General features: G+C 46.7%; 1 protein-coding gene across 5 annotated transcripts in view; it reads left to right on the top strand.

Annotated features, from left to right (window-relative positions):
- Positions 1-27338, top strand: part of SLC37A1 (solute carrier family 37 member 1) — a 73509-nt gene that overhangs the window by 11761 nt on the left and 34410 nt on the right. For all 5 annotated transcript variants that reach the window (XM_049874946.1, XM_049874942.1, XM_049874944.1 and 2 more), the window contains 8 exons: positions 1379-1460; positions 13097-13229; positions 13943-14021; positions 17579-17714; positions 19272-19348; positions 20531-20697; positions 21631-21668; positions 25372-25449. In XM_049874946.1, coding sequence (XP_049730903.1) covers positions 1379-1460; positions 13097-13229; positions 13943-14021; positions 17579-17714; positions 19272-19348; positions 20531-20697; positions 21631-21668; positions 25372-25449 — 790 coding nt within the window. The remainder of the gene's footprint in view (positions 1-1378; positions 1461-13096; positions 13230-13942; positions 14022-17578; positions 17715-19271; positions 19349-20530; positions 20698-21630; positions 21669-25371; positions 25450-27338) is intronic.

A 27338-nucleotide genomic window follows, 5' to 3' on the forward strand; every position in this document is an offset into this window, starting at 1 on the left:
AGAAAAGGCCATGACTTTTTTTTGATGAAGCAGGGAGTATCAGGGCATTCCTTTATTCATTTAGAAGGACTTACTGAGTACCTAGCAAATTGGTTTTTGTTCCTTTGTTTAAGGCACAGTTGTTCCAAGGTTGTAGGTTTGCATCTCAGGGTTTCGCTGATCCTGTTTTTCCACCTGAGTAGTTCAAATCCACCAGGCACTCTTTGGAAACCCCTATGGGGCAGTTCTACTCTGTCCTATGGGTTCATTAAGAGTCAGAATCAGCTTGATGGCAATGGGTTTTGTTTTTTGTTTTTTTTTAATGGCCTTTACTGAAAAAAAAAAAAAAAAAGATCTGGAAAAGTTTGTCTGACCCCTACCATTTCCTGTGGCCAGAGAAGCAGGCACCCCTGTGGTTCTGTGTGTTATTCACGTAAAGCTTCTACCCAGCAGTAAATCAAGGTTTAAGATTGAGACTTGAGATTTGAGGAAGTGAGCCCAGCATCACTTGTGGGTAGGAGTTAGAATGCACCGGGCTGTGCCCAGAAACGGGTCCTCCCTAGGGAGAGGCCTTGCCTTTCCTTTCTTCTGTATATAGTGCTTCCTGCCTCAGAGAACTACTGATTCAAGCTTCACACAATTCGAGAAACCGACAAGCTGGTTGATCTTCAGGACTCAGGGCACTGCCTCAGGACAGAGAAGGACCAGCCTCCTTGGCTGGAGCTCTTTTTCTGTCACCTCTTGCCAGATACCATTTCCCCTGCGCTTTGTATCCTCCAGAGAAATGCTTTTTAATTTTGACCTGAGTTAACATTTACCTTCGTCCTGAAGTCTTTTCTTTAGCTTTTCATATTTCAGTGCTTACTCTTAAACTCTTCTTCTCATAAACCAGGGGAGCAAGATGGCTCGGTGCCAGAGTTTTTTATGTCACTGACCTTATTCATAGTTTGTCAGCATCACCAAGTTTTTCTCATTGAGGTCAGTCAAATATTTCTATTTCTGCCTTGCCTGTGTGCTTCTGAAAAGTTGCACAGAAATAAAAAAGTTAAAAATAAATATGATCTGAAATGCCCAGGATAGCAGGCTGCCCAAGAAGCTTGTGGGTAATTTTGTTGTAAACTGAATAATCATTCCATTTTGTCTGCCTTGTAAATGTGTGTGTACAGGCTCTGATGTCAAATTTCTCTTTGATTATCGCTTTCTTTTTCTTTTTTTTTTTAATGAATTCTTCAGTTTGGACAAAGCAAAAGTGGTAAATTTTTTAATGTACTATTATAGCGATATAAATAGGATTGAGATTGACTGAATAAATTATAAATAGCATAATACGATTGAAGGATACAGCTGAAATGCATTCTCAATGTATCTTATGTCATGCTCTATCACTGTTCTGTTTCAGGTACAGAGCCTTTACTTTTTTTTTGACGTTTTTGCTGTACGCAAGTTTTCACTTATCTCGGAAGCCTATCAGCATAGTTAAGGTAAGCAGTCATTAGGAAAAAAAAAACTCAGTTTCATATCCTGCCTGTAATCTGTATAAGGACCTAGTTACTTTCCTGGGGTCATTCAGGGGGAAGAGGTGGATGGTTAGAGAATTGGAGAAAACAGATTTGTGTGCAAGGAAAAGCAGCAAATTATTTCGCTGCTTGGATTTTTAGTTTCCCTTTTCTGAAATTAAAAATCTTCAAATTTATATTTTAGGATTTATAATTTTGGAGGTATTATTGGAACCATGGTGGCACAGTGGTTAAGAGCTCGTGTGCTAACCAAAAGGTTGGCAGTTTGAATCTACCAGGGGCTCCTTGGAAACCCTATGGGGCAGTTCTACTCTGTCCTAAGAGGTCACTATGAGTCAGAATCAACTCGATGGCAACAGGTGGTTTTATACTTTTATAGAGGAGCCCCTGGGTGCTGCAGATTGTTAAGTGCTCAGCTGTTGACCAAAAGGTTGGAGGTTCAAGTCCACCTAGAGGCACCTCAGAAGAAAGGCCTAGTGATCTACTTCTGAAAAACCAGCCATTGAAAACCCTATGGAGCACAGTTCTACTGTGACACACATGGGGTCGCCATGAGTTAGAGTTGATTCACTGGCAGCTGGAACTGGAAATAATTTTAGTTATAGCAGTTGACAGTTTCAGAACTCTAAAGGTTAATTAAATATTTATTTTCTTTTGTGTAAATTTCGCCCTCAAATACGTTCAAGGTATATTGTTTCCTAAATTGCTTCAAACGTTATTACATTTTGATCCTAAATTGGCCTGTGGTGGTGAGTCACAATTAAAACACTGAGTTTCTTTTTGAATGATGGGTGAGCAGGAAAGAAGATGGTTAACTAGGTATTTAGCTAGACTTTTTGAAAAGAAGATTAGAGAACCCTGCATGATAACTAGTTATGACTTGGAAAAAAAACAGGATAATTTTCTCATCGTCATTAAAATACATTATTTTGCCTATAGACTGGTCTACAGACTTGAATGGCTTTTGACTCTTTATTGTAGAAGGAACAAGGAAATTGTCCAGTGCCAGAGGTAGCTCCTTCTCACTTGTGTGGCCCATTCCATCACTTTCCAGAAGTTGGCAAGACATCAGATCCAGGCCTCTAATCACATTGACCTTCGTGTCTGTGCTTCCTCCACGCCCACCGGGAGGCTCAGCTCCGGATAGCTGCTCTCTGTCCTCAGGCCGGTGGGAGAGGCAGCACAGACCTGTCACTTCTCTGACCACCAATGCATTCCCTGTTTCCAGAAACTTCCAGTTGGTGTGAAGCTTTAATCATTTACTCAAAATATCCTGAAATTCCTTCTTGACCTTTAGGAAGAAGGGATTGTCCAGGCCCTCCAGGTTTTAGCTGATGGTGGCACAAAAGAGAGATAAGGAAGAGGAAAGGGGCGGTGCTGTAAGAAACTTTTCCTTTACTAGACAAGTGACTCTAAAGTCTGTGTTTTATGATGTTAAGTGGACATTCAACTTTGTTTCTTCCAGGTGGATAACCAGTGGTACCAACAACATTTATTAAGTAGGCTACGTTTTTCCGATCATCTCTGTCAAATATTCTAGATTTTTTATTCTGTTCTACTGACCTGTTCCCATGCCAATACCATAATAATTTGATTAAAACCCGTTGCTGTGGACTTGATTCTGACTCATGGTGACCCCAAGTGTGTCAGAGTAGAACCATGCTCCATAGGATTTTCAATGGCTGATTTTTTGGAAGTAGATCACCAGGCACTTTGTTTTGAGGAGCTTCTGGGTGAACTCGAACCTCCAACCTTTTGGTTAGCAGCCAAGAACATTAACCATTGGTAGCACCCAGGGGAAACCCTGGTGACGTAGTGGTTAAGTGCTGCAGCTACTAACCAAGAGTTCAGCAGTTCAAATCCGCCAGGTGCTCCTTGAAAACTCTATGGGGCAGTTCTACTCTGTTCTATAGGGTCGCTATGAATCGGAATCAACTTGACAGCAGCGGGTTTGGTTTTTGGTTTTTACCACCCAGGGACTCCAATAATTTTATTACAGTGGCTTAAAATATGTTTTTCATAGATACTTCTTAGATATTATCTTTTATAAACCTTAAGATTATTGTATTCCATTAAAAAAAACTGCTGAGATTTTCATTGGAGTTGCATTATATTTATATATTAATACAGAAAGCATTCGAACTTTCAAGATAGCAAGTTTTCCCACCCCAAACCACATGTACTTCCAGTGTTTCAAACTATGTTTTCCAACTGCCCCTGAGGGGTTTATAATTTTCTTTTTACAAGCTGTGTGTGGTTGGAGAGACCTGGCCATGCTCACACCAAGTCCATGTCACCATTTTCCTCTGGGGTCCAGGGACTCTGTGGCCTAACCTCTTCCCAAGAATCCCCTCCCATCATGAAAAATAGATTACAAAGGGAGTAAAGATTTAAATGTAAATTAAAAATCTTAAAATAAAATTATGATCGTCTTAGGAGTGTGAAGTTAGGAAACCCAGGAACAATGGACAAAGGCTATGAATAGGCAGTTCACAGGCTTGGAATTCAAATTTCCAAGATGCACATCAACTATGTTCAAGTTTATTAGCTTTCACAGATGCAAATTCAAGTGATGCTATATCACTTTATAGTCATCACTTGGCAGGACATTTAAGAGAATGATAACCCCTATTTTGGCCAGTGACTGGGGCGTACTTTCATGTATCGCTGACAGAAATGGGAAGTGTCTCGCCCTTTGGAAGGAAATCTGGTAACATCCATTGAAATTAAAGATTACACATGCTGCTTAGTCTTACTTCTGGGAATTTCGTCCATAAAAATAAATCTGCCCATACTTAGGGATATCTGCATAAGCATCTTTATTGCAGCCGTGTTTGTATTGACCAGAAAGAAAAAAACCAAAACACCTAGATAATGAGTGAGCCTCATCAGGAGGGGCGGGGTTGACTAAGTGATGGTAAATCCATCTTATGAGATGTACAACTACTACAAAGAGGGAGTTAGGGCTAAACCAGTTGACTCAGAAAGATTTCCAGGAAGTATCTGAGTGAGAGGAGTTAACATACACAGAAGTATATGAAGCGTGACTCCATTTTTGGAGAATAAATAGTGAACAAGCAATTTCCTTATATATTCTATTCCTGTGAGTGGGGTGTTTGTGTATGTCTCTGGGCATCTCCCTTGACTCATTCAGACTCATTCAGAATCCATTCACGTTCAAGTCCCGGTGTCTGGCCTTCCTATTTCAGATACCAAAACCTTAATTTCCGTCTAGGATGTCCTCTGGGTGACACTTTGGAGAATTTTTTTTAACCCAGAACCTTATAAAAGGAGTATAAAGGACTTGTTAGAATAAATGAAGCCATACCACCTAGGGATCCATATAGAGCTTACTAAACACATACACACCGAACTCTTACGCGTAGTCCAGAGGTGGAGTGAAACCGACAGTACCCCATTCCCAGGGGGCGAGGAAGGAGAAGGAGGCTCAGTGAGGCCTGAATCCCCACTCTGACTGTCCTTGTCCTCCTCCTGGTTGCCCTGCAGCGTCTTCCGTACCCCTCCTCTCTTGGCCTGGTGACTTCCTGTTAGAGGGGGTCCAGCCACATAGGAGGAGCAGCAGCCCTGGGTGTAGCCGAGGGCCCACAGAGAGCTGAGAACCTAGGAGGTACTCAACAGATATCTTTGGAATGAATGAATGAGTGGACATTCTCAATGTGAAGTTGGCTGTTCACATACAGAGTTTGAAGAACAGCCTTCATTAAATGTACGTTAATATAGCTGCTATTTGTATGTAAGTGACTGCACAGACCTGCCCAGGTGTAGAACATAAGGAGGCTCACTTTTTTTCTAGTGTATTCTTTGAAAATAAAATTACCTGTTGAATCTGCCTCCCAATCCCTGGAAATGGTTTCCTTGCTTCCCAGTGGTGTGGTGTGTGTGTTGGGGGAGGAGACGGAATCTGGAGGTGGAATACGCCAGGCGTTGTGGCGTCGACTCCGACTCATGGCGACCCTTTCTGCACCACAGTAGAACTGTGCTCCATAAGGTTTCCAATGATTTTTTTCAAAAGTAGGTTACCAGGCCTTTCTTCTGAGGCACCTCTGGGTGGACTCCAGCCTCCAACCCTTCAGTTAGCAGCAAATGTATTAACTGTTTCTATCACCCAGGGACCCCACAGATAGAACAGCATCCTACTTCCCCCTCACCACCGTGCATACACATTACTATGACTTCAGAGTTGTTTTGTGTCCTGTCATTGTGTTGTCACCTTTCTTCTCCCATCCCCTCCCAACCCACTAAATTCAACAACTTTTACATGTACAATTCAGTGATAGCTGTTACATTCTTTGAATTGTGCAACCATTCTCTCCCTCCTTTTCTAAGCGGTTCCTCCCCCATTAACACAAACTCTCTGACCCCTAAGTGTTTATCTAATCTTGCCAAGTTGTTGTCAGTTTGATCCCATATAGATAGATATTAAACAAGCATAACGCTCAAGGCAGACATTCTGTACTAAACAAAAACCAAAACCAAACCCAGTGCCATTGAGTCGATTCCGACTCATAGCGACGCTATAGGACAGAGTACAACTGCCCCATAGAGTTTCCAAGGAGCGCCTGGTGGGTTCGAACTGCAGACCCTTTGGTTAGTAGCCGTAGCACTTAACGACTATGCCACCAGGGTTTCCTAGAGAAGCTAAATTATTATTTGGTTTTAAGAAGACTTAAGGGGATGTTTTTGGTTGAAGGTTTAAATATTATGTCAGGGCAATAGTTTCAGGGGTTCAGCCAGCCTCAGTGCTCCCAGAAAGTCTGGATTCCATGAGAATTTGAAATTCCATTCTGTATTTCCCTCCTTGCCAACCAGTTTTTTGATTGATCAATTTTTCATAACTGCCTGATATAGCATGTTGATTAATTTTATATGTAACTTGTTGAAAGTCACTCATGTAAAAAATTTTTGCCAAGAAAACTGCTTTTATGAAAGCCAGTGTTTCTCCAGGGATTTGATCTCCTCCTCACAAATATTTTTCTAAGTATGTAGTGGCCGTGGGGAGGTAAAGCTGTTTCGCTGGAGGCAACCACGGTGAGTCACCTTGTGAGCCTTTTTCTGATAAGTTCTTCTTAGTTTATTGAAGCCTTAATTGTCCCCCCAACACCAGGGTCTGGGGATGAAGCTCACTGAAATATTGAAGTACAACAATATTGTTGAAGACTTAACGTGTGTGGGTATTGAAATAACCTCCAAGGCTTTCTGCTAGAGTAACATTAAACCTGGTATTGCTATTGCTGCAGCCCTCCAACGGGGCAGTTACATTTTCTCATATGAAAGAGAAACGTTGGGGAGATGGAGGTTGAGAGGGCAGAGTCAGCAAAGGCCCAGTGGAGGCCCTCCAGGGGCCGAGTCTCTGTGGGAACGGTCAGGCCTTGTATGCTCACAGCTACCAGTGCCTGAGCGCTTTCCTGGGGCTGAGGACCCAGAGAGGTGCTCTCCACTATCTCTTCATCTTTGCAGCCACCCTGTGGCAAGGAGAGTTAAGTGACACTTTGCGTGGTCGCAAGCCCGTGGGCACTAGGATTCCAGCTCCCATCTGTCAGTGCCACAGCTCATGTTTCTAACCACTGTTCTAGACTGCCTCTCGTCATGCCAAAACCCAACCCCAGAAAACCTTTCTGCTTGTTTATGAAACAAGGGGATCATTCCTAGTGTTTCATGTTTTCACGAGGTGGTTCCTCCCTGGGAACATTTAACACTGGAAGAGATTGTAAACATTTGTTTTTAAGCAGTGGTCTACAAAATTCCTTTTCCTCTTGCTTCCCTGCAAGGCTGTTCTAGAAGCCTCAGTGCTCAAATTTAGCCCTGGAAGCTCGGAGCTGGGAGGGCCTGCCCCATCCACCATCCTCCCTGTGTCAGGGACTAATGACCACAGCAGCAGCAGTGAGGCCTCATGGCAGGGCAGATTGGCTTCCATGAGAGACAGCGGGGAAAGGTGGGCAGAGCAGCCTGCTGCCTGAGGGAGAGGAGGAGGAGAGAGGATAAAGACAAAGGGATGGGAACATGCTGAGCAGGCTTGCTTCATGCAGAGAGGAAGGGTGCTGTCTCACCGCTGGGGCTCCACCACAATCTCAGGGTGATGCTCCACAGTCCTCACTTGAGCTGAGTGCAGGGCACAGAGAAGGGGCACAGGTGGGGACAGAGGGAGGACACAGAAGGAGCAGAGGTGGGAGCAAAGAAGGAGCTCAAGCACTTGGGGAGAAATTATCAGCCCATCGACCAAGACAGATCTCCTCAGGCCTTGAGGACCACAGGTGGGGCTCTGTGGAGGACAGCTGTGCAGCAGATCTTTATTTCGACTCTGTGAAGCTGAGTCTTGGCCAGCCTTTCAGGGTGATGTATAGGTTACAGCAGAGTAGCCCCGTGACGGGACACAGCAGCATGACCAGAGTGGCTGGCTCCTGCTGCTGTGCCAGGACTCAGTGACGTGCGTCTGTGTGCCATCAGCTGTAAAAGCAGGTAGTGTCCAGTGGGCTTGCCCATGGTCCCAGGAAGAGCAGCCTTTCAGAGGAGACGAGGTGGAATGGCCAGTGCACAAGGGCAGTGGATAGGACTTTGCTGCTGCTGCCGGTAGGCCTGGTGTGGACCTCCCTGACCACTGCACTGGGCCCTGACTCTGGAGAGACGCCCTGTTCCCCTCCTCCCCTGGGCCAGCTTTCCTCAGAGCCCCTGGCCTCTTTCACGAAAAGATGCCCCCCTGGTCTCAATATCATGGTCATTAAAAGGGCACCTGGTCCCCTTAAAGGGCATCTCCCTGACCACAGAGGACCCCTCCTTCCTGCCCTCACCCCTGCTTGGTGGGTCTGTCCATCTGAGCCACATGCGGTGCAAGGCCTTTATTAAATAGCTCGTCCAGCTGGAGCGAGTGGGAGTGAGAGAGGCTGCCTGGAGAGGCCTGGGAGGGGCTGGAGGAGACGTCCCAGCAGAAGGTGGAGTCTGGTCTGTTGCCTCCTTGTAGTTACAGAGCAGGTCCCCTGTTTGTTCAGTCAGCTGTTTCCTCTCTAACAGTATGGGCCCCAGCCATCCTGTGGGCGTTAAGTGGGTATGAGCAACCCTGTCTGCAGATGAGGGGACTGAGGCTGGGGTGGTAACTTTCTCAAGCTCACATAGCTAGTTTAGCCATCAAGCTGGGGTTTGATAACAGGTCTTTAGCTCCCAAGGCCTTGTGCTTTCCCTTCTGCCTGCTGCCTCCCAGATGAGTTCCTCTGCCCACCCAGCGCCCTGGTTGCTGGCTCCATGGATAACGTGATGGGCTGGTGACCTTTCTCCCAAATATCTGTTTTTATTGTGGTATGATTTGCATATAGGTAAAGTAAGTACACAAATCTTAAATATCTGGCCTGAAAAATATTTATATACGTACCCAGGTTATCATCACCTAGGCTAAGGTGTAGAACCCTTTAAGACATAGGCCCTTTATAGGCCCTGTTAAGACACAGAGTCCAGGAGACTCCCTTGTACCCTGTTCCCATCACTGCCCTCCAGGTAGCCATGGTTCTCACCTCCATCACCGTAGATTTGTTTTCCTGTTCTCCAACTTCATACAGATGGAATCATGCAGCTTGTACGCCTTTGTGTTGGGCTTCTTTGGTTTAATATTACGTTTGTGAGGCTCATCCTGAGTGTTGTGCATAGCTGCGATTTGTTCTCTTTCGCTGCTGTGCAGTGTGCAGTTGTCTGGATCTGGCCAAATATCTCTGTTCTTTTTTTTTTTATATAACTTTTATTAAGCTTCAAGTGAACGTTTACAAATCCAATCAGTCTGTCACATATAAGTTTACATACAGCTCACTCCCTATTCCCACTTGCTCTCCCCCTCTTGAGTCAGCCCTTTCAGTCTCTCCTTTCTTGACAATTTTGCTGGCTTCCCTCTCTCGCTATCCTCCCATCCCCCCTCCAGACAAGAGTTGCCAACACAATCTCAAGTGTCCACCTGATATGATTACCTCACTCTTCATCAGCGTCTCTCTCCCACCCGCTGACCAGTCCCTTTCATGTCTGATGAGTTGTCTTCGGGGCTGGTTCCTGTCCTGGGCCAACAGAAGGTCTGGGGAGCATGGCCGCCGGGATTCCTCTAGTCTCAGTCAGACCATTAAGTTTGGTCTTTTTATGAGAATTTGGGGTCTGTATCCCACTGATCTCCTGCTCCCTCAGGGGTCCTCTGCTGTGCTCCCTGTCAGGGCGGTCATCGATTGTGGGCAGGCACCAACTAGTTCTTCTGGTCTCAGGATGATGTAGGTCTCTGGTTCATGTGGCCCTTTCTGTCTCTTGGGCTCTTAGTTGTCGTGTGGCCTTGGTGTTCTTCATTTTCCTTTGCTCCAGGTGGGTTGAGACCAATTGATGCATCTTAGATGGCCGCTTGTTAGCATTTAAGACCCCAGACGCCACATTTCAAAGTGGGATGCAGAATGATTTCATAATAGAATTATTTTGCCAGTTGACTTAGAAGTCCCCGCAAACCATGTTCCCCAGACCCCCGCCCTTGCTCCGCTGACCTTTGAAGCATTCATTTTATCCCGGAAACTTCTTTGCTTTTGGTCCAGTCCAATTGAGCTGACCTTCCATGTATTGAGTGTTGTCTTTCCCTTCACCTAAAGCAGTTCTTATCTACTGATTAATCAATAAAAAACCCTCTCCCACCCTCCCTCCCTCCCCCCCTCGTAACCACAGAAGTATGTGTTCTCAGGTTTACTATTTCTCAAGATTTTATAATAGTGGTCTTATACAATATTTGTCCTTTTGCCTCTGACTAATTTCGCTCAGCATAATGCCTTCCAGGTTTCTCCATGTTATGAAATGTTTCAGAGATTCGTCACTGTTCTGTATCGATGCGTAGTATTCCATTGTGTGAATATACCACAATTTATTTACCCATTCATCCGTTGATGGACACCTTGGTTGCTTCCAACTTTTTGCTATTGTAAACAGAGCTGCAATAAACATGGGTGTGCATATATCTGTTTGTATGAAGGCTTTTGTATCTCTAGGGTATATTCCGAGGAGTGGGATTTCTGGGTTGTATGGTAGTTCTATTTCTAACTGTTTAAGATAACGCCAGATAGATTTCCAAAGTGGTTGTACCATTTTACATTCCCACCAGCAGTGTATAAGAGTTCCAATCTCTCCGCAGCCTCTCCAACATTTATTATTTTGTGTTTTTGAATTAATGCCAGCCTTGCTGGTGTGAGATGAAATCTCATCGTAGTTTTAATTTGCATTTCTCTAATGGCTAATGATCGAGAGCATTTTCTCATGTATCTGTTGGCTGCCTGAATATCTTCTTTAGTGAAATGTGTGTTCATATCCTTCTCCCACTTCTTGATTGGGTTGTTTGTCTTTTTGTGGTTGAGTTTTGACAGAATCATGTAGATTTTAGAGATCAGGCGCTGGTCGGAGATGTCATAGCTGAAAATTCTTTCCCAATCTGTAGGTGGTCTTTTTACTCTTTTGGAGAAGTCTTTAGATGAGCATAGGTGTTTGATTTTTAGGAGCTCCCAGTTATCAGGTTTCTCTTCATCATTTTTGGTAATGTTTTGTATTCTGTTTATACCTTGTATTAGGGCTCCTAGCGTTCTCCCAATTTTTTCTTCCATGATCTTTATCGTTTTAGTCTTTATGTTTAGGTCTTTGATCCACTTGGAGTTAGTTTTTGTGCATGGTGTGAGGTATGGGTCCTGTTTCATTTTTTTGCAAATGGATATCCAGTTATGCCAGCACCATTTGTTAAAAAAGCTATCTTTTCCCCAATTAATTGACACTGGGCCTTTGTCAAATATCAGCTGCTCATACGTGGATGGATCTATGTCTGGGTTCTCAATTCTGTTCCATTGGTCTATGTGCCTGTTGTTGTACCAGTACCAGGCTGTTTTGACTACTGTGGCTGTATAATAGGTTCTGAAGTCAGGTAAAGTGAGGCCTCCCACTTTCTTCTTCTTTTTCAGTAGTGCTTTGCTTATCCGGGGGTTCTTTCCCTTCCATATGAAATTGGTGATTTGTTTCTCTATCCCCTTAAAATATGACATTGGAATTTGGATCGGAAGTGCGTTAAATGTATAGATGGCTTTTGGTAGAATAGACATTTTTACTATGTTAAGTCTTCCTATCCATGAGCAGGGTATGTTTTTCCACTTAAGTATGTCCTTTTGAATTTCTTGTAGTAGAGCTTTGTAGTTTTCTTTGTATAGGTCTTTTACATCCTTGGTAAGATTTATTCCTAAGTATCTTATCTTCTTGGGGGCTACTGTGAATGGTATTGATTTGGTTATTTCCTCTTCGGTGTTCTTTTTGTTGATGTAGAGGAATCCAAGTGATTTTTGTGTGTTTATTTTATAACCTGAGACTCTGCCAAACTCTTCTATTAGTTTCAGTAGTTTTCTGGAGGATTCCTTAGGGTTTTCTGTGTATATAATCATGTCATCTGCAAATAGTGATAACTTTACTTCTTCCTTGCCAATCCGGATACCTTTTATTTCTTTGTCTAGCCTAATTGCCCTGGCCAGGACTTCCAGCACGATGTTGAATAAGAGCGGTGATAAAGGGCATCCTTGTCTGGTTCCCATTCTCAAGGGAAATGCTTTCAGGTTCTCTCCATTTAGAGTGATATTGGCTGTTGGCTTTGCATAGATGCCCTTTATTATGTTGAGGAATTTTCCTTCAAAGAGTTTTTATCATGAATGGGTGTTGGACTTTGTCAAATGCCTTTTCTGCATCAATTGATAAGATCATGTGGTTTTTGTCTTTTGTTTTATTTATGTGATGGATTACATTAATGGTTTTTCTGATACTAAACCAGCCTTGCATACCTGGTATAAATCCCACTTGATCAGGGTGAATTATTTTTTTGATGTGTTGTTGGATTCTATTGGCTAGAATTTTGTTGAGGATTTTTGCATCAATGTTCATGAGGGATATAGGTCTATAATTTTCTTTTTTTGTAATGTCTTTACCTGGTTTTGGTATCAGGGAGATGGTGGCTTCATAGAATGAGTTGGGTAGTATTCCGTCATTTTCTATGCTTTGGAATACCTTCAGAAGTAGTGGTGTTAACTCTTCTCTGAAAGTTTGGTAGAACTCTGCAGTGAAGCCGTCAGGGCCAGGGCTTTTTTTTTGTTGGGAGTTTTTTGATTACCGTTTCAATCTCTTTTTTTGTTATGGGTCTATTTAGTTGTTCTACTTCTGAATGTGTTAGTTCAGGTAGGTAGTGTTTTTCCAGGAATTCATCCATTATCTCTGTTCTTTTATGGGCGAGCGATCTGAGGACCGCAGGCCATCAGCTGGGGCCTCTTAGCAACAAAGCTGCTGCAGGCATTGGTCTCATGGTGGCCGTATCAGTGCTTATTGTTGTTGTGTGTATACTCAGGTGGACTTGCTGCGCAGTCCTGCCTGAACTTTGACGTCACAAACAGGCGTTCTTGTGGGTCCTGCGTACTTTCCCCAGGAGCCCCCTCCTGAAATTCAGGGGCCCTTTTTTTTTAGGAAGGCTGGTCAGAGGGGAGGGGCAGCTGTTTCTGCTCTGCATCCACACCGAGGCTCACTTTGTACACGTTTTCTCTCCTCGCTCCGTCCTCCCACGGATGTCCTAGGGTGAGCTCCACAAGGACTGTGCCGCTGTGACCGAGGGTGACGTCCAGTTCAACAGCCTGAGCCGACAACCCAGTTACCTGCCCCCTCAGCAACCACCCAGTAATGGGACCGACTGCGGCTGGGCGCCCTTTGGTGAGTTCCCTGTCAGCCGCCCTGCCTTGGTCCTGTTCCTGAAGCAGTTCGTCCTTGAGCTGGCAAGCGTCGGTGGTGTCGCCAGGCTCTGCTGGCCTGGCTGACTTTAGCAGCCGTTATGCCGTTCTCAGGTGTAACGCGTTTCCGGTGACGGCTGTCTCCCGTCAGACAGTTATCGTTAGCGCAGCTGCTCCTGCCCTGCGTGATTCAGGGATGGGGCCCTGGCGTGCAAGGTCATGCCACCTGAAACGAGAGTCGCTGCCGAGGGAGTCTGCCGAGGGCGAATTGCATTTTCTGTTTGTCAGAACTGGAAGCTGGGACCTGTAGAGCATGAACCTGTGGGCGGAAGGAAGAGGAAGAGCTGAGGGGCGTGGGGTGGGGTGTTGAGGAAAACCCAGTTTAACACTGAAGACAAAATGAATCAGATGCTCACCGTCATCAGCTGGATTTTACGTAATCTGAATGATGTCTGTTTAGTGATTATTTGATATTGTGGGGACTTTATTTTGCAAAATGTTTAGCCAAGAAGCTAAACGGAAGCCGCGCTGCCATGTTTTGTGCATTCCGATCACCCGTCTGCACTTCCGGAGCGACCTGTCCAAATGGCGAGGACAGGTGCTTTGTATTTTATCCCCTGCTCCAGAACCTAAACTGATGTTCAGTGAAAACTAAACAATGATGGGGTTTTCCTGTTGATTTTCAAATCTCTGCAGACAAGGACAACTATCAGCAGCTGCTTGGGGCCCTGGATTATTCTTTCCTGTGCGCTTACGCCGTGGGCATGTACCTGAGGTAGGTCGGCTGGCACTTTCCAAGGCCCTTGACCAGTTATGTGCCCTGTTCAATTCAGAAATGATTTTAGGTGCACTGTGGTGCAGACAGCACTGGCTTTTTTTGTGTGTGTGTGGTGCAGACGGAGCCTTGGTGGCCCAGTGCTTAAGAGCTCGGCTGCCAGCCAAAAGGCCAGAAGTTCAAATCCACCAGCCGCTCCTTGGAAACGCTGTGGGGGAGTTCTACTCTGTCCTGTAGGATCACTATGAGTCTCAATTAACTCAATGGCAATGGATTCGTATTTTTTTTTCTTTTTTTAGTGGTGTAAACATTTAAGCATTTGACTACTAACTGAAAGGCTGGCACTTTGAACCCGCCCAGAGGTGCCTTGGAAGACAGGCCTGGTGATCTGCTTCCAATAGGTCGCAGCCTTGAAAACCCTATGGAGCAGTGCTACTCTGCACACATGGGGTCGCCATGAGTTGGAACTGACAACAGCTAACAAAAACAACAACAGAAGCATGCACAAGGCAGGGGCCCCTGCTCGCACTCGCTTCCTATCCAGTATCTCCTCGGAGGTGAGGACAGTGAAAGCAGGTGTGCTGGGCACTCAGTCTGTCGAGGTGAACTGGTAAGCAGAGGTTCACTTGTCCCTGGTGCTCTGCTGAGTAGGCGCAGACTGTGCACGGCCTTCCTGGCCTGTGCTTGCGATGCACTGTGCCTGTGAATCCTGCCGTCGCACGCTGAGTCTTACTTGGCATGTGTTCACTAGGGAAAATAGGGTGTGGTCACTAGGGACAGTGGGGTGGCAGCTCCCCATGGTACCCTGCAGAACCTGTCCTTTCCTGTGGTCTGAGTGGCCACCATCTGATTACATGCCCAAGTGATGAATTCTGCAGTAACATCACATTTGTTAAGGAGCCCTGGTGGCACAATGGTTAGGTGCTTGGCCACTAACCAGAAGGTCAGTAGTTGTAACCCACCAGCTGCTCTGTGGCAAAAAGAAGTGGCAGTCAGTTCCCATAAAGATTTAAAAAAAAAAAAAACACCGTATTTTTGGAGGGACATAATTCAATCCGTAACAGTGAGCCACTGGGATACAATAATAACCAAAGAACCTGTTGCTATGGAGTCAATTCCAACTCATAGTGACCCTATAGGACAGAGTAGAACTGCCCCATAGGGTTTCCAAGGAGCGCCTGGTGGATTCGAACTGCCTACCTTTTGGTTAGTAGCCGTAGCTCTTAACCAGTGTGTCACCAGGGCTCCCACATAAAGGTTACAGCCTTGGAAACCCTATGCGGCAGTTCTCTTCTGTCCTATAAGATCTGTATGAGTTAGAATTGACTGGAAGATAACAGGTTTGGTTTGTTTGGGTTTGGGCTGTTTACCCCATATGCACTGGGCGTCTCCACCTGGATGCCTTCTGGATACCTAGCACTCAGCTTGGCCCCAAACGTAAGTCTTCTCTGAGGGCAGCAGTGGGAGTACGGCCTGGTGGTCAGGGTGTGGACTCCGGGGACCGACAGCTTGGGTTTGAATCCCGGCTCTGCCACTTGTTAGGGTATGTCCTTGGGCAAGTTACTATGCCTCTTTGTGCCTCAGTTTCCCCTTTGCAAAATGGGGAAAATAACAGTTCTCACCTCATAGGGTTGCAGTGAGGATTAAACGAGTTAATGCATATGAAATGCTTAAAATGGTGCCCAACACATGGGGCGTCCTCAGCAACTGTTAGGTGTAATTGTCACCCCAGGCCATGTTCTTGATCCCATTCTTGGCATGACCTAGGTGGGTGGTAAGTGGTGTGTGGACAATGGGACATGGGGTTGGCAGGTGTAAAACTGGGGTGTCGTGTCAGTCCAGCCATGTTAAAACAAATAAAGCATTCTAGGGACTGAGGCCTTTAGCCCCCAGAGGGTTTTGTTCAGGAACTTAGAGATCTTTATAGCTTAGGAATCTCAGGGAATCACACCCAGTGTGTGGGACCATCAAGACCTGGGCCCCTTGTGGGCGGTTGGTGCCCTGTTAGGCAGCGTCTGCTAGTGGAATGGAGAGTTCCCCCTTCAGGCCAACGTTGGGTTTGTATATTTGCACAATGTCTGAATGAGCAAATGAGTAATAAGGGGTTTCAGAGCCCGAAGCAGCAGACACAACGAGACGTGAGCCCCACTGAAGAGAGGCACCATGAGAGCTGTGGGCATTATCAGAGCATGGGTCTTGAGCAGGAGTTGGTGGGGGCGGGGGATGGATGCCACTGGCAGGTAGTGGGAAGAGGTCAGGGATATTGCTAGGGCTCCTACGATGAAAAGAACAGACCCTCGTCACAAAGAATGATCCCACCCAAAATGTCAATAGGCCAAAGTTGAGAAATGCTGGTTAAAGTAAATAAAGTGGTTCCATTGTTGCTTTTTTATTGGCAAAGATAATTTTTCACACAGCTTGTACACGAGGGTCATTAAAACAAAGTACTGTCTAACATGAAATCAGTAAATAGATTCACGACCCATAAACAGACACTGCTTCCTTGCCTGGCCTTTGATGTGACGGATGGCTCCATGGCTAGTAAAACTGAGTGTGTAGTTACTGCCCAAGGTCCCAACAATGGGCATTGTTTCATTTAATACATCAGATAAATCAGGTCAGATGGGCACATCCCTTAGCCCAGGTCATGCCTGCCAGGTCCTGGCAGATGTACCGACTTTAATCCAGTTAATCACAATGGCCAGGTGCTCCCTAGTGACACTTTCTGTGAAGCAGTAAGGAATATATTTCATATGGCGTCAGGTAGTGCGATGTGATAGTGTAAAAGCCTGTGAAATGTGTGCCCTGTTGTGAAACTGGAGACTTTTCATCCTCCCCACCACCATCGTAGCTGTGACTGAATCCCCGCCATGTACCAGGTGCTTAACCTGCACTTATCTCATTTAATCCCCAAATAACTCTATGAGGCCAGACTGCAAAGGGGTTACCTTTTTACTGAGTTCTGTTGTTGTTCAGAAGAACCTTAGAGCTTCTGCCCCTGGGTTTCAGACCCTATCCTAAAGAAAACCTTCTGTGTCTAAAGCAGAGGAAAGTGGGTGTGGCCAGGAGTGTGCCAGTCCTTCCAGGTGTTTCTGTAGGTGACTTAATTACTGCCCACCTGGCCTGTGTGATGTGCTCAAGGTCTTTAGTGATCCTGTTGCTTGTCTGTCAGTTTGACACTTGACATTTTAAAATGCTGTATATATTCCCTGGATAGTGTTTATTTGACATCAGGGTTAACTAGCAGTACAAGTTTTTGTTTTCTTTAATTGGCTGCCATCGTAAGTAAATCATAATGTTTGAGCTTTATTATTTGACAGCTAACGACTGTCACTAGAAACAGAACTTCTCATAAGATTTCGCCAGTTGCCAGGTCCTGGTTAATAAATGCTCGGTAGGGAAATGCTCGCGACTCAGTCTTTCCAGATATTGTCGTGCTTTTGCCTTCTCAGAGCCCCATGAGCAGCCTGCAAGCGCCCTGAGAGGAGCAGCTGGTCATGGGCACTGTGGACGGGTGTGTGCTCTCATGTTTGTCTCTCTTTCTTCTCCATCCTCAGTGGCATCATAGGAGAACGCCTGCCAATTAGGTATTACCTGACCTTTGGGATGTTTGCCAGCGGGGCCTTCACCGCCTTGTTTGGCTTAGGATATTTCTACGATATTCACAGCTTTGGATTCTACGTGGTCACTCAGGTAAAGGTTCGGGCCCATGGCTTACCATGTGTGGGGTTTCCATGATGAATAGGACAGGGCATTTATCGCATGTGACCCTACCTCTGCCAAGAGAGAATGGGATGGGGTCAGAACCGTGTCCTATCAGAAGTCAGGGTCTGCCCTAGCGGGTAAAGCCCCAACTCTGTTGTCCACGCTGACATTCCAGCAGCTGTGAAGTGTTCCTCAGCTTCAAGGTTGCTTCTTAAAGAATCCTATTTGTTAGAACCACCCACAGGGGAATTGAACGTGAAGCCTTTAGTCATCATTCTTAAATCTGATGAGTTTGAGATATTATACTGTGTGGTAGGAGTGGGAGGGGGTGGGGCTGTGGAAGGTAGAAGAAGGGATGACTTTGGAGCCATTGGCAGTGGGGTGGGATATGGGGCTGTCAGTGGGGAGAAAAGGAGCAAGCTTAATGGTGCCGCAAGGGAGTGAAAACCTAAGACAGGTCAGGCTGGCTTTGCCCCTGAATTGGTCCAGCCCTTCCGGAAATGCCTGGGTCTGTCCCTCCCAACAGTTCTGTGGGTAAACATTCACTAGAAATGTAAAATGACCTAAAATGATGATGCTCAACTCTGATTTTGCGATGCTTCTGAGCCTCTCCAGATAGCCTAAAGGGGTGTTACAAAATCCCCAAAGGACATTTTATTTAACTTTGCTTTTAATCAAAAAACATTTTACTGTAATACTTTTTTAAAAAAAAGTTTGGCTTTTTAATTGCAAGAGTGACTCATGCTTGTATAGTAATATAGAAAACTAGGAGAAAGGAAAAGCAATCGCCCAGAGTCCCAGCATGCTGCAGGTATGAAGACCCAGCCTGGGAGACTGGGCTATCTCAGACTGGCCTGGTGAGCCCAGAAGGCAGCCATAGGCTAGACCAGACTGTGTTCTAGAGAACTGGGTTAGTCCTAGCAGAGGTTGTAGGAAGTGCTAGACTTCATGTAAAATTATCCCTGATTCTCATGAAGCTAAAGTAGACCTATTCACTGATACATGCCTAATTTCCTTCTGGAAACTTCGGCTACAGATACTCTTGAAAAACAAATACTTTCAGTGCTAGGTCGAAGTTATGTTCACGTGAGAGAATTATTAAAAACAATACCTTCTTCATCATGTAGTAAGTGAAAAACACAGTATACAGGCCACATTTATAGTACAATCCCATGTCTATGAAAAGAAGAAGAAATCCTAATAAGTTTTTAGATTGGAAGGAGACTGGGGAGCTTGGCACCCAACTGTGACAATAGTTTATATGCTGAGCAGTGGGAGCTAGTCTGGGCCACCTTGTCTTGCCTTTTCTCTCTTTATTCTAAAATTTCTACAATGGACAAGTATTATAGTTTAAAAAAAAAAATTGTTTAAAAGACATCTTTGGCTTTTAAGACTCAGATAGTTCTGTCCCCTTCTTTGATGCGAGACCCCGCTATGCTCCTAAACTTCAGACAAACAGTAAAGAGTAGGCTCGTTTCCCTCCTTTGAAGAACTGCCGTGTGTGACTCGCATCCGTGCTAAGTTCCTGTGTTGCCCTCTTCGCAGATCATCAATGGCCTGGTGCAGACCACGGGCTGGCCCAGCGTGGTCACCTGCCTTGGCAACTGGTTCGGCAAAGGAAGGTGAGACACTGCAGCCCTGTTCCAGCAGCAGTTATTCTTAAATAGATGACGGTGATGAAAAACCACTTTACTGTTAGGTTTCCTTTGGATGGATTGTAGAAAAAACACTTTTAAGTAACTGTTCTACTCTTTCGAATAAGGTTGTTGGAACCTTATTCCACTGAGGACTTAGGACTCTGGAATTCAGATGGTCCTTTGTCCTGGAAGTCCGTAGAGCCCAACCCTCCATATTATGGGTGGGGCGAGGTCTGTGTCACTCACAGAGTCTCAGGACCTGCAGAGCCTGGCCCTGACCTGGGAGCTCCCAAGAAATGGAGAGTCTCAGCCCTGCCCCAGCCCTTTTAAAGCAGCATCTGCATTTGAACAAGACTCCCAGGGAACTCACACCTCTGAGAAGTTGTTTGAGAAGTCCGGAGCTGGGTCATCCAGCACAGAAGTCACAGAGCTGGGACTCAGTGTCTGGTCACTTGACTGCCAAGACAGGTTCAGTCATGGATATCTGTGTGAAAAATGGGACAGAGGTTAACCCGGCTCAGCCAGGCCAAAGGCTGACTAATAGGGAGGATACTAGACAGGATGGGGAGACAAACCCATCGAGCCTTATTTAGATACTCCACCCGCTTGTCTGTTCTTAGCATGAACTTCTGCTAATATGAAATTTTGTCAGATGATTGTATTTAGACGGTAGAGGCACAAATTTAAATTTGGCATCTTCCAAGAATTTCAGGAAAAAGACTTCTCTTTTTAATTAAGGAGTCCTTGGGTGGCACAAATGGTTAACATGCTCGACTGCTAACTGAAAGGTTAAAGGTTCGAGTCCACCCAGAGGTGCCTCGAAAGAAAGGTCTCGCGATCTATTTCTGAAACATCAGCCACCGAAAACCCTCCGGAGGACGGTTCTACTCTGACACACGTGAGATCGCCATGAGTCAGAATCCACTCGACTACATCTGGCTTTTTCTTTTTAATTGTAGAATAAGCTCTGAGAGAGAAATGGGAATGTGTGATTATAAATTCTGAGGGAAAAGGAAAACGCAGTCCTCCCATAAGCACATCCAGTCTCGCGTCTTGTTGCTCATATGTCTGTGTCTACACGGACTCTTCCAGGGGGCAGGCAACCTGCGGTAACTCAAATTTCAGCTTCTCCACGTCATTGCTCTCTTGTCTTTTGTTGTGTTGCAGGCGAGGTTTGATCATGGGCGTCTGGAATTCTCACACCTCCGTGGGCAACATTTTGGGGTCCTTGATTGCTGGCTACTGGGTGTCCACATGCTGGGGCCTGTCCTTCGTCGTGCCCGGGGCCATCATGGCAGTCATGGGGATGGTGTGCTTTCTCTTTCTCATCGAGCGTAAGTACACGTGGCCCCGGAGAGGATCCACCAGGAGAGGCGGTTAGCTTCTGTCACTGGGAGGGCTCTGGGGCTGAATTGTTAGGAGTGGGCTGCTGCTGCTTGCTGTGCTCGCCTGTGGTTGGTTACTTGGCCTCTACGTTGCCATGCCAACATCCTCATTCAGGTGTAATCACTACTCAGATGGATGTCTTGCTTGGAGTCGATACTGACTCCTGGCAACCCCATGTGTACAGAATAGAACTGTGCTCCATAGGGTTTTCAAGGCTGTGACCTCTCAGAAGCAGATCACCGGGCCTTTCTTCCAAGGTGCCTCTGGGGAGGTCAAGCAGCCAACCTTTTAGTTAGTAGTCACATACTTAACCATCTCCACCACCTAGGGACTCCTTGTTCAGGTGTAACCTGTTGCCGTCAAGTCGATTCTGATTCATGGCAACCCATGTGTTATCAAGTAGAACTGCTCCATATGGTTTTCTTGGTTGTAATCTTTATGGAAGCAAACCACCAGGCCTTCCTTTCAGAGCTCTGCTGGGTGGGTGTAAAAATATTTTTCGGATTGCGAAGTGATCTTCATAATCATGGTTTTTCACATTTTTTGCTGGCGATCTACTGTAACCTACTGAAGCCTTATCTGTTGGTGAACTTTTCAAATGCGTCAATACATAAGGATTCAGCCATCCCTGGGTGGCTGGATGACCTGGTAGGCACCCATGGGTCCTTGATGTGGAGACCGAGCTGCTTCCCAAAGGCAGGGTGCACCCTCCACCCCCCTCCCTAGATGGGCCTATGTCAGGTATTGTCTTTTTCCTTAAAGTTTTGCTAATTTAATAAAAGTACAAAATGACGTCTTGTTATTTTAGTTTTACTTTGTTGTGCTAGGAGAAATGTGAAGCATTGGATTCATAAATGTCTTTGTGTGTTTTGGTGTTTCAGATCCGAAAGATATCAGGTGCTCTTCCACACTATCAACGGTAAGGTCTTGCCCTCTGTTCCTTGTCATCTGCTAGGGCAGGGTGTCTGTGCCATGTGTTCTTGTGACTGTCCCAGTGACCACCTTGTCCTGTCTGTGCAGTGTCAGTGGATATGGGTGTGATCCCCACCCTCAGAATACTGGCAGTTTTAGGAAAGATTTGGTAGCAGTAGCCACACAAACCAGGCAGAAGGTTGGTGTGATCCATGCTGAGAACCTCAGTGCGGAGGAGACCAGAGGCCGGCAGGCCAATGGAGCCTGACAAGGGGTGGGGACACCCTGGCTTACCCTTGGGGGTATGGAAGTGTGACTGGGAAAGAACACGCAGCTGAGTAGACTTTAAACTGGTTACTTTAAACCAGTGACCACTAATCTCAGGTGGGCCAGCAGGACTGCGGAGCCCACTGACCACGTTGCCCTGGTCAGTTTAACTTCACGCTGTATACCTCTCCTCCAGCCTCTGCCTCACAGTCAGCTGACAGTGATGTGTGTTCTGACTGTTGAGAAAAACAGAAGCAATTAGAGAGCTTGCACGTGCTAACCCGCCCCCCTCCACCCCTTCCACATCCCTGCATGGTGCATGCCTGCAGCCCTCCTGGGGCGCTGGTGGGAAACTGCACCTGTGCTGCCCAAGGCCCACCTCTGCTCTGCCCTAAGCTACTGGTGGTACCACCCATCTCAGAAGAAAGCCCCTCTCACCATCATGCCCTACTCCAGGCAGCTCCCACCCCTGTTCTCTGCTCTCACTCATAGCAGATCCCAGAGAAGCCGTCTCTCCTCACCGTCTTCATTAGTACAGGCTTCTTGCTCTCCCCACCTGCTCCAAATAGGCCCCTGCCCCTGCCCCTGCCCCTGCCCCTGCCCCTGCCCCTGCCCCTGCCCCTGCCCCTGCCCCTGCCCCTGCCCCTGCCCCTGCCCCTGCCCCTGCCCCCGTTGACATGGCCCTGGTCAAGGTCAGCAGCAACCTCATCCCAGCCAGTGCTCCAGCCTCCTTCCCACTCGGCCTGTCTGCAGCGCTGGACACAGGTGTTCTCTCCCTCCTGAAAGTGCTCTCTTCCTTTGGGGTCTGGGATGCCTGCTGCCCTGGTTTTCTTGTAACACACTGCCATTCCTGCCCAGAGTGCTTTGCCAGACCCCCTGCACGTGGGGGCACACTGGCCCAGTCCTTGGCCCCTTCTGTCATCAATTCATACTTTCACCATTAGTGACCTCCCCCAGGTCTGGGTGTGTTAATTCCCCCATCGATATCCTCCGCATGACCCTCTGCCATGAGATCCACAGTCAAGGATCCAGCTACCAATGTGACATTCCCACTCACATAGTTATCATCTCAGACTTAGGGTGACCAGAGCAGACCTCTTGGTTTCAACCCATGAACTTGTGAGTGCCCTGGCATTTCCCGTCTCAGTCATGGGGGAGCCATCCCAGCTTCTTCATCAGCCCTGTGCCCAGCCCATTGGCGGATTCCATCAGCTCTGCTTTCAGTGTGTGTGTGTGTGTGTGTGTGTACATGTGGTGCGCACACAATGGAAACATTTCTCATCACCTCTGCCGCCACCACTCTGGTCCAAGTTGCCTTCATCTCTCCTCCCAGTCAGCACTCATTAGCCTCCTAAAATATCCACTTCTGTTCCCTTAAAATCTGTTCTTCCCACATCACCTGGAAAGGTTTTCTTAAACAAGCCAGCTCGCATCACTGTCTTGCTCACCAACCCCCACAGTGGCTCCCACTTTGCTCTGCACAAAGCCCTGGTCATACACAGCCTGTGAGCCCTACATGACGGGCTGACTACCACCTCGGTGAGTGTGATTTCTCCACTCTCCATGGCGCTCACCTCACCCTAGTCATGCCTCTGGCTTTCTGTTCTGCCTCAGGCCCTCTGCATCTGTTGTTTCTTCTGCTGGAATGCAGTCCTCCACCATGAGGCCATGGTGGGTCTCAGCTCAAATGTCACCTCTTCAGGGCAGCTTCCTGGACCACCCCATTAAAAGAGCTATCCCCCAGCTCAGGCCCTAGCTCCTTCCACTTATCTGAAGTTATATTGTTTCTTTGACTGTTTCCCTCTTTATTGTGTCTCCCCCATCAGAGTGTAAGAACCAAGAGAGCAGGGCCTTGTCCTGGTTGCTACAGAATTCCTAGTCCCCAGAACAGAGCCTTGCAGAGCACACAGGAGTGGAGCCAGTGTCTCCTCTTGCCCGTCTTTGTATACATTGGGCTTTTGAATACAATTCATTTGAAAAGAAGAGTCCTGGCACTTGTTAAACAAAACAAAATAAAAATAATAAGGAAGCAGACGAAATCAGTTCTGAAAACTGCTGCGTTTGGGGAAGTTAAACACACCATGAAGATTTTTAAAACTAGAGTCGATGTTCCAAAGTGTTCTCAAAGCCATTGTCCTGCCACAGGCATGAATTTGAACTTGCAGGCTGGCACAGATCAATGACGTTTTTAGCTGTGCAGTGAACTACCTTAGAGGGCAGGGCCCAGCCAGCCTCTGGAATTGCAGAGAACTTTGGCGCTCACCCGGGTCAGCCTTCCATCCTGAAACATTTCCGTTCCTAGCTGCGGCCCGGCCTGGGATGGAAGCAGGCCCCATTTGTACAGGGGACTTTGTGTGGATGTGCGTGTTGGGGGGTAGCTCCCACTCACCCAGCTTTTAGAAAAGGGCAGTGTCCCTAGGTGCAAGGCGGGAGTCCTGCTCTTTGTTTCTCTGCGTTGGAGGCTGAAGGCTGTGGTTTATTTTCTCCTGTTCCCCTCCTACCTAAGCAGCTTCCTGCACTTCTGTGGTGCACAGCTGGTCCCGGGGTGCTAGGCGCCAGGTGGCCCAGGGAGATGACACTCCTTCATCCTTCCTCTCCCTGGACTTTCTGGGTGCATTTCATCCACTTCTGCAGAGCAGGAGCGTTGTCCATGAGCGTTGTGCGCTCATTCGGTAGTGAGTGTGTGCTCTTCCTTCTGAATCGGCTGTGACACAGGAGGGGCCTCTGTTCACTTGGTAGAGAAAAACTTTGGCCTCTGTTATTTCTAAAGGCCTTTTCATTTCAAAAACTTTTTTTTTTTTTGAATGTCAAAGCCTATGAGGAATGTCACTGTTATTGGCTGTCTAGTTGACTCTGACTCGGGCAACCTCATGCGTGTTCAAGTAGAACTGTGCTCCACAGGGTTTTCAGTGGCCAATTTTTTGAAAGTAGATTGCCAGACCTTTCTCCCAAGGTGCCTCTAGGATTCGAACCACCAGCCTCTCAGTTAACCGTTGTACCACCCAAGAACTATAAAAACCAAAAAGGTATTGCTGTCCAGTCGATTCTGACTCATAGTGACCCATTAAGACAGAGCAGAACTCCCCCATAGGGTTTCCAAGGAGCAGCTGGTGGATTTGAACTGCTGACTGTTCGGTTAGCAGCCTGAGCTCTTAACCACAGTGCCACCGGGGCTCCTCAAGAACTTAAGAAATGTTAAATTGCCTTAATCGTCATTTTACATCTCTGTAGACCCTGGACTTGGAGTATCCTTCAACGGAGAATTTTATTTTCACATTTTCAGAGGGTCTGGAGCCTTGAGATCAAAATGATTAGTCTGTTGTTATTTCCGCTGTTTTCCCTCAGTAGCTTTCTCTGAGGATCGTATCATTATTGCAGTCAAGTTAGATTTAATTTCTGGTTGTTGACTTGGTAACTGATCTAATTAAACTGTTTTCTCCCAGCATTCCAAAGACTATGAGAATGGTACAAACAGATTTAGAATCCAGAAGCAAATCCTAAATGAGAAGAACAAGCCTCTGGTAAGTGACGCCTGATGTTCTTTCAGTGGCGGTCCGAGCACCAGGAAAACTCCCAGCTTTCTCCGTCTGTCCCTCTGCCTCGATCACGTCCCCACAGACATCTGGGGTTGTTAGAAAGTTGGTCTCATTGTGTTTCTTCATTAACATTTGACTTTGCTTATGTTAGATTTCTTTGGATAGTAGACTAAGCTTATTTAAGTTTTTTAATCGAATCTGATCTTTAAACGATTCATTCATTCAGCTACGGTTTGCCAGCATTCAGCATGCTGGCAGGCCCTGCTCCAGGTGAGGGTCCGGCCGTGAGCATCACCCCACCCTGCCGTCATGGAGCTTACCTTCTGGGGGTGGGGGGGACAGGAAGCAAGCAGGGATGATACATCAGATGGCATCAGGTGCCAGGAAGACAAATCTGCCAAGAGAGGGATGGGCAGGCACTATGACAAGCAGAGGCGGGGTGAGTGCCTGGTGGTGGTAGGGGGGTAGGCTTCCCTCAGGAGGGGGCGTTGAGGAGAGATGTGGAAGGAGTGAGGGGCACCTGGCAGGTACCTGGGCCAAGTGGGTTTTGGGCAGGGGGAGCACTGGGTGGGCCAGGTGTATGAGGCGCAGGTAGGAAGTTAATGTCATGTGACCAAGAAAAGGTAAGAGACAAGGAGATAAAGTGAAAAGTTGTCTTCCACTCCCCCCATTTTACAGATGAGGAAACTGAGGCACAGAGATGCTAAGTTACCTGCCTGGCTGCCTTGGGAAATGGGAGGCTCCAAGCCCAGTGGTCTCTACCAGGCCTGCCTCACACCCCACCTGCTCCGCCTCCTTCTCACACACCGCGGGGCAGCTGGAGGCATTTTTAGGTTTTGTTTTAATCACTGAAATTATAAGCCATTTTTTATTTTCTAATCAAATAGCTTAGAGGTTATTTAGTACACTAAAGTTTCTTACATTTTTTCCTCTTTTATTGCCTGGGGAAATTTATTTGTGGTGGTTGAGATACTGGAGAGGGAAAATGGTGTCTTGTACGTCTTGGTCTTCTGATTTTAGGCAAAGTACAGGTGGCAATTAACTCAACTGAAACACTACCCACTTATGCATTTACATTTACATTTTTTAAAAATTAGGTCTTAATATCTAATGGCAGGACTTCCTCTCTGATGGTTATTGAGGACTTGCTTTGTCCTTTTGAACCAAGACCATAGACTCCTTTTTTCTGAAGTAACCAACTAGTAAAGCTAGCCTTGTCTTTCCTTTTCTGTCCCTTCTGCCAAAGAGTGCTCACTAACATGTTAAGTAACAAAGGGCCAGCTACATACATAGGGGTCCTGAGAAGTCGTGCTTCGGGCCCGACCACACTCCAGGCTGACCTTGAGGCTGACATTGCCGGGCAGGCCTGGCCCGGTGGCAGGTGTCCCCATCAGCAGCCCCTGCACAGACACCTTCAGCAGTTTGTCTGTCTCCTCACTACTCATAGGAAAAGCCCCCACACTGGAGCTGGCCCAAGAATCAGCAGCAGGGTGCCCAGCGTGCTTGGTGGGAATCCCTGGCTGCCCCCTTTTCTAGCATGACCCTGCTGTGACCCACTGGGGCTCGGAGCGGAGCATCACAGCCCCAGACCCCACCGCCTCCACAGTGCTGCTTAAGTTTTGTAGTCACCCGACTCAGGAAGGCTTAGTAGAGAAAAACACAAAGAAAGGGGTGGGGGGAGCCAGGCAGCAAGGTGTATCACTTGTCTACGTGGCCAACCTTCTTCATGTTCTCAGCTTTGTTTGTCTTTTTGATGTTTGCCCAAGGGGACAGGCATAATTTGTTGTCCTTGTCGTCATTTGTCCTCCTGGTCTTCCTTTGGCTTCTCTGAGGTTTTTTCTGATAGACTGTGGCTCAAAAACTGCCTCTACAAA

The sequence above is a fragment of the Elephas maximus genome, chromosome 2 (assembly GCF_024166365.1).
Source record: "Elephas maximus indicus isolate mEleMax1 chromosome 2, mEleMax1 primary haplotype, whole genome shotgun sequence".
Lineage (NCBI taxonomy): Eukaryota > Metazoa > Chordata > Mammalia > Proboscidea > Elephantidae > Elephas > Elephas maximus.